This window comes from Protopterus annectens, chromosome 2.part0, assembly GCF_019279795.1.
Source record: "Protopterus annectens isolate FY-2018-M chromosome 2.part0, PAN1.0, whole genome shotgun sequence".
In the NCBI taxonomy this organism is placed as follows: domain Eukaryota; kingdom Metazoa; phylum Chordata; order Ceratodontiformes; family Protopteridae; genus Protopterus; species Protopterus annectens.
In genome coordinates, this window is record NC_056728.1 from 412,383,989 (window position 1) to 412,400,782 (window position 16,794).

The 16,794-nt window shown below is 41.6% G+C and overlaps 1 protein-coding gene across 1 annotated transcript in view; it reads right to left on the reverse strand.

Moving 5' to 3' along the window:
- OSTF1 (osteoclast stimulating factor 1) overlaps positions 1–16,794 on the reverse strand; it is a 625,847-nt gene that overhangs the window by 232,933 nt on the left and 376,120 nt on the right. The window contains exon 6 of the mRNA XM_044060847.1: positions 4,303–4,410. Within this exon, the coding sequence (XP_043916782.1) occupies positions 4,303–4,410 (108 nt within the window). The remainder of the gene's footprint in view (positions 1–4,302; positions 4,411–16,794) is intronic.

Here is a 16,794-nt window from a genome sequence, read left to right on the forward strand (position 1 = left end):
GAGCCGATGTGGACTTCGGCACCGAAGGGGAAGAGTCTGAGCGGGCAACCTTCATCGGCTCCGAAGGCAGTGGAGCCGATGGAGATGACTCGCCTCTCGACGCCCGAGCTCTCGGCTCCGAAACCAGAGGAGTCAAGGCTGGAGACATCGAGGCAGACTGTTCCGCCCTCGGCTCCGAAGTCCGTGGAGCCGACGGAGAAGCCTGCCTAGACTTTTTAGCTGCCAGATCAGACGGGCTGGTCAGAGACGAAGATTTTTTCTTCCTCGATGGGGAAGAAGAAGAAGATAGGGCTTCTTCAAAGGAAGGGGTAATAAGCCCTTTCAAAATCAACTTATTTTTCCTCTCTTGGAGCACGCGAGAGGAAAAAGCGTGGCAAACGCTACAGGATTCCTGTAGGTGCTCCGGCCCCAGACAGTATACACACAACAAATGGTCGTCCGTAATGGACATTTTGTAATAACATTTTGAACATTTTTTAAAACCAGATGGCCTATGTTCTTTAGACATGGCTATCTACTTTCACTAACTTTAACAAGAGAGAAAATTCAACACTGAGAAAGAAAAATACACTTAAACTAAGGCAAGGTCCCTCTAAGTTAAACGGGAACACTTGCCACCAAGAAAAAAATACAATCTACCACAAATTGTAAAATTAAAACACAAGGAGTAGCTGATAAAACAGCCCTAATTAAAGCGCGAGGGCTAGGCAAAGGCCCCTTTAACTTAAACGGGAACCTTAGCATTGACAAAACACAATTTTTTACCACAAGTTTCAAGAAAAAAACAGTCACACAACGATAAATAGCTGTTAAAACAGCTTTTGGGTAAATTTAGCAAAATTTCTGACAGAAATTTTAGCACTAGAGGTACTTAGCTCAGCCAAGTCCGAGACCACGTCTATGCTGTAGAAGCGGCAAACGAGATCTGGGGAAGCAGTAGTGGGGCATCCTGGGATATGAGGAGGCTCAGCCAATAAGAGACTTCGTTTTATAGTATAGCGTGCCGAGTCAGAGCCGATCCCATATGTACAGAATGTAGGCGAGATAGGATCACATTACATCAGCTATTCCTGTGCCTGCTGCCCTGCTAGCTCCACCAGCTGCACAGGATATGAGGCGCATGGAGGAGTCAGAGATGGAGGTTAAGGTTGCAGGCTGGGACTTGACCATATCAGATAAGTCCTGGGCTGTAGCACCTTGTAGGGCATCTCCTAGCTCTTTTAGGAGATCCCTCTGAAGTCACGTGAAATGTGACAAATAATTCAGTGACTGCAAGGTAAAGGCCACTGAGGAGAACATACGCTTCCTGTATCTGTCCATTGTATGAGAGTCCTTGTTCGGTGGATGGACAGACACAGAAGTTTCAGCTAACTCCTTCTTTGTGGCCACTGCCACCACCATTGCATCTACAGGAACCTCTTTTCCTAAATATTACTTATCTTACGGAACCATAATGAACTTAATTATGCCTCCTCGGAACGGGGTCCACTGAGTCTGGAGAGTCCCACACCTTTCGACTCACCATACCCAAGAGAGGGTTGAAAGGTGGAGACACCCAAGAGTTGGAGGGGCAAGAGCCAAATGCTTCCAGGTATACAGACTCATCTTCAGAAGGGGAAAGGGACTTCCAGCCACCCCTCTGCTTAAGAATCTCCAGGAGGTCTGAAAAAGAGACATCCTCAGAGGGTGACTGTGGGGACCCTTCTGAATCCTCTAAGTCAGTATCAGAAGTGACAGACTCAGGGGAGTCTATGTGCTTCCTCTTGCACTGTCTCTTCTGAGGAACCTCCTTGGGGGGGGGGGGGATGCTCCAGGGAGGTATTGGAAGAGGAGGATCCACCCATTGTGGCTTACTGGGGCACTGGCTCTCTACTCTGTGGGTGATGGAGGGATAATGAAAAGGTGGACAGAAGTCCCTTATGGGGAAGAGAGGCTGGAGCCGAAGTTGGGGCAGACTCAGTGGAGAGCACATTCCGCATCACCTCAAAGGCACCATGGTCCTGGGCCAAAAGAGACTCCGGCCCTGAGAGGCCAGAAGATCTCCATGGCACCGAGGAGGGTGGCTCCAAGGCTGATGTGGGAACCAAACTCACTTGAGCCGAGGTGCCGAGTGGGAAAGCCGGTTCCGACAAGGGTCCAACTCTACTCTCCCCCACAAAGCCGACCAGGGAGTGTTGGCCCCCAGGTCCCTCGATGGATGACAGCATCAAAGAAACCGGAGCAGATGTTGGAGCCAAGATATCAGTAGTGATTACTAGCTCCGGCAGTTCCAGCACAATGACTTCCATACTCTCTGGCTCCAAACTCGTTTGGATCAGAGGAGGAATAGGCGTAATTAGAGGTACCATTGTTGGCTCCACGATCCGATGGGCTGGGCTTGAGAGAATTTCTGCTAGTGCCCGGGTCTGGAGCAACCTCTTCACTACCTACTCCACATAAGCGTCAGATAGCCTGGAGGATCTAGAGGAATGACCCAACGATTTGTGGCTACCTGCCACCGACTGTAATAAAGGAGATTGTGGCACTGAGCGAACAGGCTCCAAGGACGGTGACCGACTCCTTTTTCGGCTCCGCAACAGTTCCGATGAAGCAGATGGAACCAAGGTAGAACTAAGTTTCTCGGGCCCGACAACTTTCAGAGCTTAGGAAGTAGCAACTTTGATACTGCTGGTCGGCTCAGACACCGCAGCCGATGAAGGAGCCCTTTTTGAAGTATCCAATTTGGAAGTTTGATTGCCTTCATCCACTTTCAATAAGCCCCTTAAAATGAGCTTGTTTTTCCACTTTTGTAAGACCCTGGTGCTACAACTATGACAAATGGAGCAGGAATCTTGGAGATGGACTGGTCCGAGACAGTACACACTAGTGTGTCTGTCAGTTATGGACATTTTTTGAATGCTGAAATCGCACTTTTTAAATCCTGATTTATGTTCCTTAGCTGGAAGACGCACCATAACCATAGACAAAAAAATATAAGAATTAACACGGTATTGGTAATAGAAAGGTAGTAAAATAGGAAGTTTTTTTTTTTTTTTTTTTTAAGGGAAAAGGAAGGAAAGGAAGGAGGAGTCCCTAAGTTAGACAACTATCTCCTCCACCCGAGGAGACGCCTCTAACTTAAATGGTGACTCCTGAGACGGGAGGAGAAAGGGACATGAATCCTCTAACTAAAACAGATTCTTGATGAGATGACAAGGCCCAAAGAAAAACAGCCGCAAGGAAAAAAATTACCAAGGATAAGAAAATATTAGCGCAAAGGCTATTACAATAAAAACTAATAGGTTATAAGAGATAGTATTTAGAAGATTAGCAGTATTAAACTATAAATATGAAAATTTTACAAGCCTGAGCCAGTGAAGACAATCCCGAAGCTTCAAGCGGCAAATGAGATCTGGGGAACAGCCGCTAAGCACCATGGGATAGGACTTGGCCTCGAGCCAGTAGAAGCTCTCGAGCTTTGGTATACGGCCGAGTGGGAGCAAGTTTCAGCTCCGAACCCAACCAGCAAGAATGAAGGAGAGATGGGACAACATAACATTGTTGGTTTCTTCACTAGCTACAGCCACCAGTGTGGGCCCATGGATTCCATCTCATAATGTATGGGGGAACAAGGGTCAACAGTCTGCCGTAGACAGTGTACATCTGGTAGTATGGACATAAAAAATATACTAAGGTAACTACTAGACATGATCAGAAGATGGGATTAAGGGTACGTAAAAGCAAAAAGCCTCCCACAGTGCTAGGACAGCAACATGCAAAGATGCTCCATCTTCAGCCAACCTTACACTGGAGATTGAGGAGGGGCAGAGTGAATCAGTAGAAGGTGGTGTGGAGGGGAACCAAATTAAAAAAAATCTATACAAAAGAACATGGCTCTGAGTCTCGCATGTACATTCTTGGAGTGAATCAGTCAACCCTCTGTTCAAAAAGAAGCAATATGACATGCAATGATTCAAATATACAAAATAAACAGGCAGAACTGGCACCCCCTATATGCAACTAGTTGACTTAGCAGTCCTCAACAAAATGCAGAAAAAAATCGGTGTCAGTTGTCACTAATTTTAACAGTACAATAACAATGTCATACAGCAGACAATAGTAGGCAATAGAGGATTTGTCAAGAGTTATGACCACCATTCAACCTCTCTGGTCCTACTCAAACATTCTGCTACAAATGAACCCCCTGTATAGACTGACCAAGGAGCAAAGTCCATTGAGCTTCTCTCCCATTTCTCAAACTTTGGCAAGACAAGAAGTCATTACCTTTACATATTTGACAATCAAGCAAAGAAAAGTTATTACCTTTATGTCCACCATGGCAAGCCCAATAAAGTGCAGTATTTCCAGCTTTGTCTAATCCATTTACACCAACTTTATTATCAAGGCATTCCCTCAACCAGCTCAAATTTCCTGCAAAAAAACGAAAAAGCACATTCAGTTGTAGCACACAACACTATCTAAAGCATATATAAGAGGTAAACAATTTAGCAACATCCTTCTTTTTCTTTTTGTTGATCAAATAAGATCTCTTTATACAAGTACCTTGTAACCAGGGGCAATGAGACAGCACTACCTAGTTAACTGACTTGTTCAGAATTGCATAGCTTGCAAGTGATGACTGAAAAGCTCAAACACAACTACAGGATGAAATTCACTAACAGCTTATAACTTTTCTACAGCATGCACCAAATTGTCTCTTAGCCTATAGATTAAAAGGGTCCATGCCTTCTCCCACTTCTTTTTGTTAAATTCGCTCAACTTCCAACAGTTAATGACCATAAATGCCATGTCCTCTTGAAAGCTCAATTTTTAATGAATGTGTTCTTTTTGCCTTGTGTATGTACTCCTTGTATCCTTCTCACAACTTACAAGTTGTATAGGTTCAGAGGTAAGTAGTTGGCTAGCTACCCTTGTGGGCCATTTTAAACCTAGCCAATTTCCCTTTTTGTGCTTGAAATAACCTACTGCATTTGGTTACAGACTGGCTTTATCCATTATGGTCGATAATTACATATAACCTTTAATGAGAATAACTGGGATTGTACCATAGATAATATGGGAGAGCCCATGCAGAGGACAAAACATTTAGGAACTGCATCTGTCCATTAGTAGTACAGGGGGCAGTCCTGGGGTAAAATTTCTTTTTCCTTTCCACAGATCTAAGCTGCTCTAGAAAATGGATAGGGGTAAACTTTGATTTATGTGGATGGAGAGTCTATTCCACAGTAGTGGTATCCTCTGTGAAATATACCTGTCCCTCAAAATCTACATTCTGTTGATATTGCAGAAGAGGTCTAGATCTACAGACAAGAGCATTTCTGATGCCATTTGCCTTGATATGCAGTAAATCCGTCAGTGATGGGTCAGAGGTTGCCTGGCATGCAAGGCACAAGTCACCACTTAGCAGTCTGTAGGACATAGATTATAGTGGCAGGGCTATGAGTCAATCCAGGTAGGACATGCTGCTTAGGCCTTGTATCCTTCTAGAGAGGTATCTCTGTGGGCATAACAGTTACTGCAAGTGTCTGGGCAGACACATGCCAAAGGAGGCATTAAATTCAATGACTGGCCTTATGATGGATGAGTAAAGGGGGATAATGATATCTCCAGATCTAGACACAATCCTTTGTTTTTAAGCTGTGCAATATAGAAGACCTTTCTTATAACAACAGACACATATTGGTCAAACGTTAGGTAACTGTCCACATATGTTCACAAATCCCGAAAAACTGGGTCATCTCTTAGGGGGCATACTGTCATTGTGGTAGTTCCCTGGGATAGATGACTTACCAAAGGATACAATAATGCATTTTTTGGCATTTAGTCTTATAGCAGGACTTTGACACTAGTTATATGAGATAAACTTTCCTGCAGGGTAGCCAAGTCATTTGGGGATTCAATGACTACTCCCAGCACACAGTTATCTGCAAACCTGATCAGCCAGAGCCCTTTGGTATTAGCTTAGGTTTTTACTTCAGAAAAGTCTATGCCAAACAGTCGCGGTCCCAGCACAGAACCCTGGAGGACTCCTCTGGTGACAGGTCTCTGTGGAGATAACTTCCCCTATTTTGATTATATGTATCCTGTGAGCCAGTTGGCAACCCATCAGGTGATGTAGGGGTTTACTTAGGTTTTCTACTATACCCAAGTGGGGAATTGTGTCAAAAGCTTTGGCCAGGTCAAGGTATAGTGTGTGTACCATTTTGCTTTCATCCACTACTTTAGTAACCTTTTAAAAAAATCCACAAGGTTGAATAAGCATGACCTGCCCTTGATGAATCCAAACTGAGATATGTCTAATGTTTGGAGGTTCCCTAGGACCTGACTAATTAATTCCATGTTAAGCCTTTCCATGACTTTGCATATGAGGCCAATCAGATGTATGCATCTGAATTGCCTGGGTTTCTGGAAGGTCTTCCCACATGTAGGGGAATGACTGCAGCTATTCTCCATTTGCTTGGTACAAAACCTGTGTGGAGGCTGAGACTGAACGGTGTTGTTAGGGCAGTGGCTAAATAGTGCTTCATGCTATTTAAGATGCATCCAGCGATACTGTCTGGACCAACTAATGCAGTACTTCTAGCTTTTGATAATACTTTTAGGACTTCTTGCGTGATATCGGGAGCTGAGCCAGTTTCAGATGCATTTTGAGGGCAGACAAAAAAGGAGAGTGGAGTAAAGTTACAGATAAATTTAACAGCCAATAGGTTAGCTATATCTTCAGCCTTAGTGTAGGTAACATTGTTCACAATTAGCTCACCTTATTGATGCATTGTGCTTTTCAGATTACAAAGATAACTAAAAAAAACTTCTTGTGACTGTCTTTGGCTTGGGTAGCTATTTTAGCCTCAAACCTAGCTTTGGTGGATTTTATTAAACTTCTAAATTATTTATTTGTTTCAATGACAAGTGCTCCAACATTCTGGGAATTGCTCTTCTTACTTTTGCTGAAAATAGATCCTATATGAACCCATACCTCTCTTGCAGAAAATATGTCCTATATGAACGCATACCTCTTTGCTTCTTTGCTCAAGAATTCTTGGCATAGACAAAATATAAGAGGAACATCATCATCATCATCTTCTTTCGGCTGTTCCCATTAGGGGTCGCCACAGCGGATCATCTGTTTCCATTTCTTCCTGTCCTCTGCATCATGCTCTTTCACACCAACCGCCTGCATGTCCTCTCTCACCACATCCATAAACCTTATCTTAGGCCTTCCTCTTTTCCTCTTACCTGGCAGCTCCATCCTTAGCATCTTTTTCCCAATATACTCATCATCCCTCCTCAGCACATGTCCAAACCAACGCAATCTCGCCTCTCTTGCTTTGTATCCAAACTGTCCAACCTGAGCTGACCCTCTAATATACTGATTCCTAATCCTGTCCATCCTAGTCACACCCAGTGCAAATCTTAACATCTTTAACTGTGCCACATCCAGCTCTGACTCCTGCCTTTTCAACAATGCTACAGTCTCCAACCCATATAACATAGCTGGTCTCACTACCCTCTTGTAGACCTTCCCTTTCACTCTTATTGGTACCCGTCTGTCACAAAATATAAGGGGAACAAAGGCCCAAAATCAGGTACTACTTTAAATATTACTTTAATCCACTTAAACTTTTAATAGAACAAGTTCTGCATCAACATGAATGTTCTGAACAATAAGTATGAAGCTCTAATGTCTAGCATTATTGACAAACTATAAATCGAAGTTCTACCACTACTGACAGATTATAAATCCAAGGTCTAGCATTACTGCCAGGTTATAAATCATCAGTGACTTTCTAAAAAAACAAAATCAAAGATTTTATGAGGGACAGGGCAAAAAAATTAAGGCAAAATCAGGAACAACTGAAGGTATGCCTGAACCCAACTTTACATTGAGTGTCATTGTAATTTATCCCCCTCCTGCTTGCTTACTATTTTCTTTAGGACTTGTCTTTTAATGAGATCTGATCTCTCTCCATTTATGCGCATTATCACAGTAATCCCCCACCCCTCCAAATTTCTGCACATTATCACAGTAATCCCCCACCCCTCCAAAATATTTAACAGTTCATCTTTGTTCTAATCATAACCCATTGTCTAGCCATGGCTCAGTTCACCCTGTAACTACAAGTCATTTTCAATAACTGGTGGTTTTACTCGTGAGAATTGGCTGCGGATATGCAAAAATGATTAAAGATTTTATAAAATTTTCAAGTATTAGGACACTTGTTGACAAAACAACCTTACCTCATTACAGCCTACTAACACCTTCAGGTGTTTATGCAGTCATAGCCTATTGCAGCCTCTAGCAATCTACTACAACATGTTCATACTGGAGTTAGTTCCAAAACCATGCTCCATACAAGCTATTGAAAGATTCCATCTTAACACTTACATGATGAGCAACACAAATGCACTGATATTTGAGCTCTCCTAGTTCTGCTAAGGAGATATTAACTGTTATTCGTTTACTACTTATTAATACTGTCATAATTTTAATTTCATAGGTTCATACTAGGCTATCTGCCCTAGGGCATTTATAAGCCTAGTCAGAGTATGTTTGGCTTTCGTCACCCATTTTAAATTAATTTTGCTATGCCTTTTTTTGAGGTTAGTATACTGTGCCTCTGTCTAACAGTGACACAGAAGTGATAGCCGGGGTAAACCTACGATCTCCCATCCACTCATCAAGATTCTTCTTGAAGAGAATCAATGTGGGACTCTGCCTAACCTGGACTGGGATTTTATTCCAGAGTGAAGGGAGCCTCTGGGTTATGAATCTGTCCCTCCAGCATGTCCTATTTATTTCAGTGCTGAGGTTCAAGTCTCTCGAGCACGTAGCTCGATGGGATTTGGATTTTCTGAGGTGCAGCATGTCCATTAATTCCGGGTTGGACATGGCTTTATACGTCAGGCACAGATCGCCTCTGAGCAGGTGGTATGCCACTGAGTAGAGCTGGAGTTTCTTTAACCGGGCAGCATATGGCATCTGTTTGAGCCCTTTGATCCTCTTGGTGAGGTACTTTTGGGGTCTTTCCAGTTGCTGCAGGTGTCTGGTAAGGTACATCCCAAAAGGGGCACTGTACTCAATTATGGGCCTGATGAGGGATGAGTAAAGAGGCACAATGACCTCCCCTGGTCTAGATGTGAATCCCTTCATGATTAGGTGGGCTATATAAAATGTTTTTCTAACCACTTTGGCCACGTGGCTGTCAAATGAGAGATTGCTATCAACTTGGGTCCCCAGGTCCCTAATGACTTCTTCTGTACTTAATGGATTACCACCTATGTGGTAATTTATGGGCACTTTGTTTTTGCCAAAGGGGATGACTATACACTTTTTGGCGTTTAGCTTGAGGCCATGGCTCTGGCACCAGTTGTCTGTTTCTATGAGGCCCTTTTGGAGGATGCTTGTGTCGGCTGGAGAGTTGATTATGGCGCCCAGTTTGCAGTCATCTGCGAACTTGGTCAGCCACAGTCCTTCCGTGTTGGCCTGTACCGCCGAAAAATATATACCGAACAAGAGAGGTCCCAGGACTGAGCCTTGTGGGACGCCACTTGTAACTGGTTTGGAGTCTGACATGGCTCCAGCAATTCTAACCATGTGGGTTCTGTCCTTGAGCCAGTTTGCAACCCATCTAGTGACATAGGGGTTTATATTTAAGCTGGTGAGCTTATCTATAATGCCCGAGTGGGGTATTGTATCGAAGGCTTTTGTGAGGTCCAGGTAAGGCTGTGTGGACCACCTTCCCCTCGTCAATGGCCTTGGTGACTGTTTCAAAGAAATTGACCAGGTTTAAGAGGCAGGATCTGCCCTTAACAAAGCCAAACTGGGTAGGATCCAGTGTCTGTAGGTCCCCAATATCTTTATTTATGAGGTCCATGATGATCCTTTCCATAGCTTTGCAGACCAAGCTAGTCAGGCTTATGGGGCGATAGTTTCCAGGATCCGTTGAGGCACCACCTTTGTGGAGAGGGACCACTGTTGCTGTACGCCACTCTATGGGTACATATCCTGTAGTAAGGCTAAGATTGAACAGTAGTTTTATGTTTGGGTTTAGCTCTTCTTGGAGTTCATGTAGGACGCAGCCCGGGACACCATCTGGTCCCATTGATGCTGTGTTTTTGCTTTGGAGAGGCGGCTCTTACCTGAGCATCTGAGATGTCAGGGGGGCAGCACTCTGTTGGGATAGATATTTGCCCTTTTGGTGGGGAGGGGGGGGAGTTTGCACTGAACCTGTCAGCTAGGATGTTGGCAATGTCTGTGGGCTCGGTGTATTTTTTGTCATTTTGGACTAATTCTGAGCATATCTGGGAATTCCCACCCAGGTTCCTAACATAACTAAAGAAAGCCTTGTGATTATCCTTAGTGTCCTGTGCAATTTTCTCTCGAAGCTGGCCTTACACGATTTTTATGAGTGCCCATAGTTTTTTGCTAATACTGATCAGAGATGCCTTCCCTTTTTGGGATTTTGCTCTATCATGTAGTAGCTTCCTCCTTCTATTGTATAGTTTGTTTATGGCTGGGGTCTCGCTAAATATCTTAGTAGCCAAGTAACAGAATTGCTTGGGCTCCTATAAAAGCTCACATATGGACAAACAGAATGTTGCTGGCAGTACGTGTGTAACTTGAGTGGTTACTGAAATATTGTAAATTGTTTATAAAAACATTACAAAATTAGTATTTACTCTGTTTATGACTTATAAAATCAAGTTTAAGACCGAGATTCTAGCAAACACTATCCTGTATTTTTTTTGTACTGAACAGTCAGCCATTTGCATTTCTTTAGTAACTTTTATGGCTCCAGAGGTATCAACATTTGTTCAAAATGTTAAGGACATAACTCGATTTTGTCAAAAAACTAAGGATGCAATCACTGGAAGGTATGAGTACAAACCTCCTGAGCTCAATGATGCGTTAAGTATATTCCTTGCTTTATAGGCAATTGGGCAGCTGCATTTAAATTTCAGCAGACAAATATTCACTTTGTTATTTTTGTATCAAATATTTTAAAAAGTCAACTCTCACTTTTATAGCTAAAATTATCTTTAGGTCTGATTCTCTAATAACTCTGTTTATGGAGTTGACAGCTTTTACACCGGTTACCCTGAAAAAAACGGACTGCTATACTCTTCTAGTGGCCATTTTGGACAAAATTCCCAAACACAATTTGTATAAGGTCAGAACACTTGCAAATGCACAGAGAAAGCCCCCGCATTACTCTTAAAAACAAACCAGAGTTGGATATGACCTGCATTACAGAGTAGCAAGCCTACCTATGATACACAGAAATCATGCAGTTGTGCAATAGCACAATAACAGCACCTCTAGCTAAACTGTGCACTGTCACCCACATAGCACTGCAATTCACACTGTACAGCAGAAGCAAGCCTGTGCATCCTTAACCCTGGTAATAATGCTTCTGAAGTATCAAAGGTACAAGTGAAATGCAGTGTGCACTGCTTGATCTCCTGAGAACTTCTGCAGCTACTCTTCTGCCGCCGGAGTCGATATGTAGTTTTCCTTGTGAGTATGTGTGATGCTGATGTCCTTAAAATGTAACCCCCCCAATATTTACATTTCAAACTAAACACTTACATTTCAATGACCACAAAGCATATACTTCAAAAAGTCCACCCCACATAAATGATTCAATAGTTTAGCTGGGTACACAGGATGCCATGATGTGTACTCTAAGTTCTCAGCTGCAAATCTGCTTCTGAAAGCTCTCTGCATTGTACAAGGATACTGCATACTTAATATCATAATATGTTATACAAGTCTCCTGAGTGAACCAAAAAATCTGTACGGTCTTTGGTGATTCTGTTCATGTATCATATGTACACTGCTACTCATGTCAGATGGTATCTGCCAATCATCCTGTATGCATGATGGACCACATCTCTGGCTCTTATGGTCATCCCTAATTGGATTAACTACTAAGGGTCATACCTCCATAATAACTCTGAATACAAGACACAATGATACTTTGCTGCACACTACACAGAATGGCCCCAATTCTAAAAGACTTGCACTCAGTGTAAGCGACAACTTATGCTATGAGCAGATTGACAGCAGGTGTTTTGGAATCTGGACCCCATAGTAAGCCTGTTTAAAGAGGTTTACAATTAAATACACAAAGTCACTGCTGTCGATTGGCATGCGGTTGAAAGGCAGTTTTCCAATGGGCAGAATGCCGACTCAAAACACATTGACTACACTACAGCAAATGGGTAGTGCAGTTGAAGTATCTGAGTTTGGTATTGTGCACCGAGATTGCGGTTCAGTGAGGAACAGGGAATTATCCCATTTCCTCACTGCAGTGCGATCTTGAAGTTGGTATATATAAATTGCAGGGGGTGTGGGAGGTGCAGGGGGGCTTGCCCCCCTGCAAAATACTAAAATACACGTACCGTTGACTATGGAATGTCGCGGTACATGAAGGCGCATAGCATGGGTGACTGACGTCACATCCTGCTATGTCGAATATATCAAACTACAGGTGTTGACGTATTCAGTTTTGACCTGGCCAGAATTTCACTGTTCCAAATTCAGGATTACGGGTCAACCATGTGACTGGTCAACCCATACAGTTACCAGGTTTCAACAGTAAACCGTTTAAAGCTAGGTGTTACACCAAAGTAAGTCAGTTACACTGAGAGCAGGTCTTTCAGAATCAGGGCAGACGTGCACTGACAGCAACTTTTTTGGAATCCAGTCAAATGTGTCAGTGTCACTAAACACAAGTAAATGACAACATCTTAAATGTGTGAATGTCAAATTGCACTTGTTCACACATTTTATTTTTTGCTACACCATTTAAAATGATAGAAAATGTAATTTTCTGAGAAATATAGTTTTGATGTTAAGACAAAATAACAATTATGACATTTACTGAGTTTGCCAGGTAGAATTTTATAAATATATATATATATATATATATATATATATATATATATATATATATATATCAAAACTGAACATCTTAACTATGTAGACCTACAGGTGGTCGTTATCAACTACATCCAAGAAACTGAACATTTCTAACAAAATCTACAGACAAGTATGGCTCAGCTAAAGAATGCATCAAGTAGATAATTTTAAGTATGAAGACACGCACGCAACTTGATATTCATGCAATTTGTGGCACTTCATGTGCACGGATATGTTTAGGGTGTAATCCCATATTTCCAGTGAAAGAAATGGTAACAACATTTACAGTGAAATATATTATTTCTAATTACTGCCAACCTGAAACAAATATTTTCTAGACAAGTATTGCACTCCCTTAGACTGAAAAGGATTTCATAACTAGTTTTTTAGAGAAACTCTGTATAATACAGCTTGGTAGAATGTCTCAGTGACATGCGTGTGCAAATTTGTATACTGTTGCTGATGGGAAACAATATCACTACCACTCTAACATTTCTAAGCAAACATTTCCTTGCATTATACTTGGCACTTTGGGAACACACTGTACCCAAGACTGCCATTATACCCTTAAGGACTTGCACCCGGCTCAATGATGAAGTTGGCCAGGTCATTCTGCACAGGTACTACACTTTACTTTTGCTGGTGACGTCTTTCCAGTGACACAAATTGTTACTTTTGTGAAGAAATGTATACAAATGTTTCATATCAATAAATACCACTTCGATATAGTTACATTCTAGACAGGTACTGCACTCCCCATCATTAGCTCTAAGATTTTCTTTAGTAAAAATAAAAGCCTGTGAGTAATTTTATAAACTTGTCAAGTCTGGAATACTGTGTGTGTGGCTTATTTCTATGGACTATGATTACTCTAACATTAGATGTATTACATCTAGAGCAATTTTACAAAGTATGACAACCTCACCAAAATTGTTCCTATGTATTTTTACAAACTCAGATTTTTTGGAGGTGGTGTACTCCGATCCTCTCGTTTCAGTCCACTCCCCCAGTTTTCCCTTACATAAATATACCAATGACAGTACTGCACAACTTTTGGGAAAGGAAGCAATTCTACCAAGCTATTCTACTCCATGAAACTGCTCTCAAATTGTTCTCAGTGTAGCAGATTGTAACCCTTCTGGATTTACAAACTGTAGGAACTATAAACTATATTTAACATTTGTCATCCCTGCTTTTATGGCTTTTGAGAAACAAAAGCATTTACATTTCCGCATACAAACTGGCTTATCTGCCATTATAGTTAGCAGTAGAACTTATTTGTAGTATTAGGGATCAGAAGGTGGGAAGACAATACATCAGCCACATTAAAAGGAAAAGGAAGAGACATTTCTGCTTCTGTGACTGGCATGATGAATTCTAACTTGGATAACAGTTTGTATCCCTAAAATAAAAGCTTCCTGAAATTTAACAGAGTACAGATAGTTCCGCTGTGGCGACCCCTAACCGGGAAAAGCCGAAAGTCACAACAACAACAGATGCATAAAAACACTGCACATCCTTCATTCAGTATATTGCAGGAAATTACTGCAATTCATAAACATGAATCAAAGTAGACCATGGGGTTGCATATTCTTGTTCTGTTTTTTTTTTCTGAATGACACATAGAAATATTTGTTAGACGAATACTGCTATTGTTTAAACATAGACGTGAGTGCAGAGTGGTTAAACTTTGCAATTTCCATAATCCACATCTGCTATTTATTGCTATGATCTTACATTTATCATAAGGTTTTTCCTGTAGCTTCTGCACTACCCACTAAAAATGATCTTCCAAGGCTATTATAACAATGTTCGTCCACTTATGACAGGATCCGGATATAAAATTTAGCCAAGTCATTAAAGACCATCACTGACATAACGGACTTCTCTTGCTGCGGTAGAACTTAAACTTAGAAATCATGACTTATCCTCAAGTTAAAAGTTCATTTCTCTGTGCAAGTAATGAGAACTTATTTTTACAGCACAATTTATTTCACCAGTAGTTGCTCTTACTTACATGGAAGCAACGTGCTGCTGTATACTGCTGTATACTCTACAGTTCATTTGAAGTACATGTGAATAAATGTACTTTTTATTCCAAATAAAGGTGCGGAAACACTGCAGAAGACTCTCTACACACTTCCACCACAAGAATGGACAGTAGGGATTAGTTATGTAGCCCACTGCCCATGCCTGCAAAAAGACACATTACTATACTGCCGATTTATGAGGGGATCTATTGTGTGAGCTCCCACTGGCAGAAACTCACCAGCATCACAGAAAAGAGGGTGAGAAAGGGTGTGGTAGCAGGTTTGCCTGCACTGTAGTGGACTATGTTACCAGCTGGGATTTTCTTGCCAAGCAACACGGGTGGTGGTGGGTTTTTGAGTTTAATAGTACTTAGTACTCATGTCAGTGCTGTCTGCTGAGCAACCTACTGACAAGGGAGGGGGATTGTTGCACCCACAATGCTAAAACAGCTGTTTGCATGCAGCTGGACTCCTACAGGTTACATGATAAAATCTAGCAAACAACAGTCCTGCATGCTTTGTGAGCTGCATTCAATCAGAGTGGAATTCCTCTGCAGACATGGCTATACTTGGGGTACTATATTTATGCAAGCAGCCAGATAAGGTTAATATGAGCAAACTGCCTCAATGTTTATGGGACAAAGTAAGAGTCCACTGATTGGCTACCATGACTTGTTACTATGTGGTTGAAGGAGAGTTCAGATGGCATACTAATGAGTAACATGATGTTTCTCCTACGGGCTTTAATTCCTATTCATTTTAATGGAAGCTGTAGGTTAACTGCTTCTTTATTACCATTAATGCACCAACAGCATAATTATAACTAATTGTCCTAAAGTTGATAAAGTCCTATAATTATTTTAACTCCTGACAAACTCTGATGTATCCGTTTTTTAACTTCTAACCACTGCCTTGCATGCCTCTTAAAATCAAGTTATACAAACTTCACTGTACAATAACAAGCATTCACATTTCCAGTAATGTAACGGCAACTAAAGAAATATAAACAGCAAAAACTATACATTAGGCACACTAAAAACATACATTTTTTTAATGCTTTGTAAACTTCTTATAATAGCAAATATTCATGTTACAGACATACTATCAGCACTACTTTTCTTCATGCACTTGTGAGCTTTCATTCTAGGTAAGGAAATTCTGTCCACATAGCCTGTTTGTTGAGTTATTTAAAGGTGTATGAAAATTATGATCAACTGCTTAATATGTTTGGTGGATTCATTTGTACTCTATTTGGGCATGGGTGGAGCAACTACTTAACCAGTTTTAGTGTTCCAAGTTATTAAATATCTCCTGAGACTGGGGTCCAAACAGCAAGTCTTTGAGGAGAATTTAATAACGCCTACACAGACGTATTTGCCGTGTAGGCATAGCGGCATGGTGCTTACAATGAAGTAACCAGATGTGCAATGCAGTAAATGGAGCTGAGGGGTGTGCATGAGTATGCTAACAAAGAAGTGCCCGTGGCATGCAAATCACCACATAAGCAGGTGAAATGCATACAAATGAGGCTGGTAGAGCGATCCAGTAAGCAGATAGGCAGTCGTGTAGACCCCATGTTGGTGTCTGTAATGTACATGGAAACATTCCGTGTACAGGATGCAAAAATGATACCAGGGGCTGTAAAAGTGCACTGACAGTGGCAGAAATAGCAAAAGGGACACAGATATGTGCAAAACTAATCAACGTGTGTCCAAAACCATATGGAAAATAATGTAAAATTATTTTTAATACCCCGGGTATGTTTGTTCTGCATGCCACAATGCACACACATGTCGGTGTGGGAAAAAACTATTGTAAAAAACAGAATTTGTGAGTATG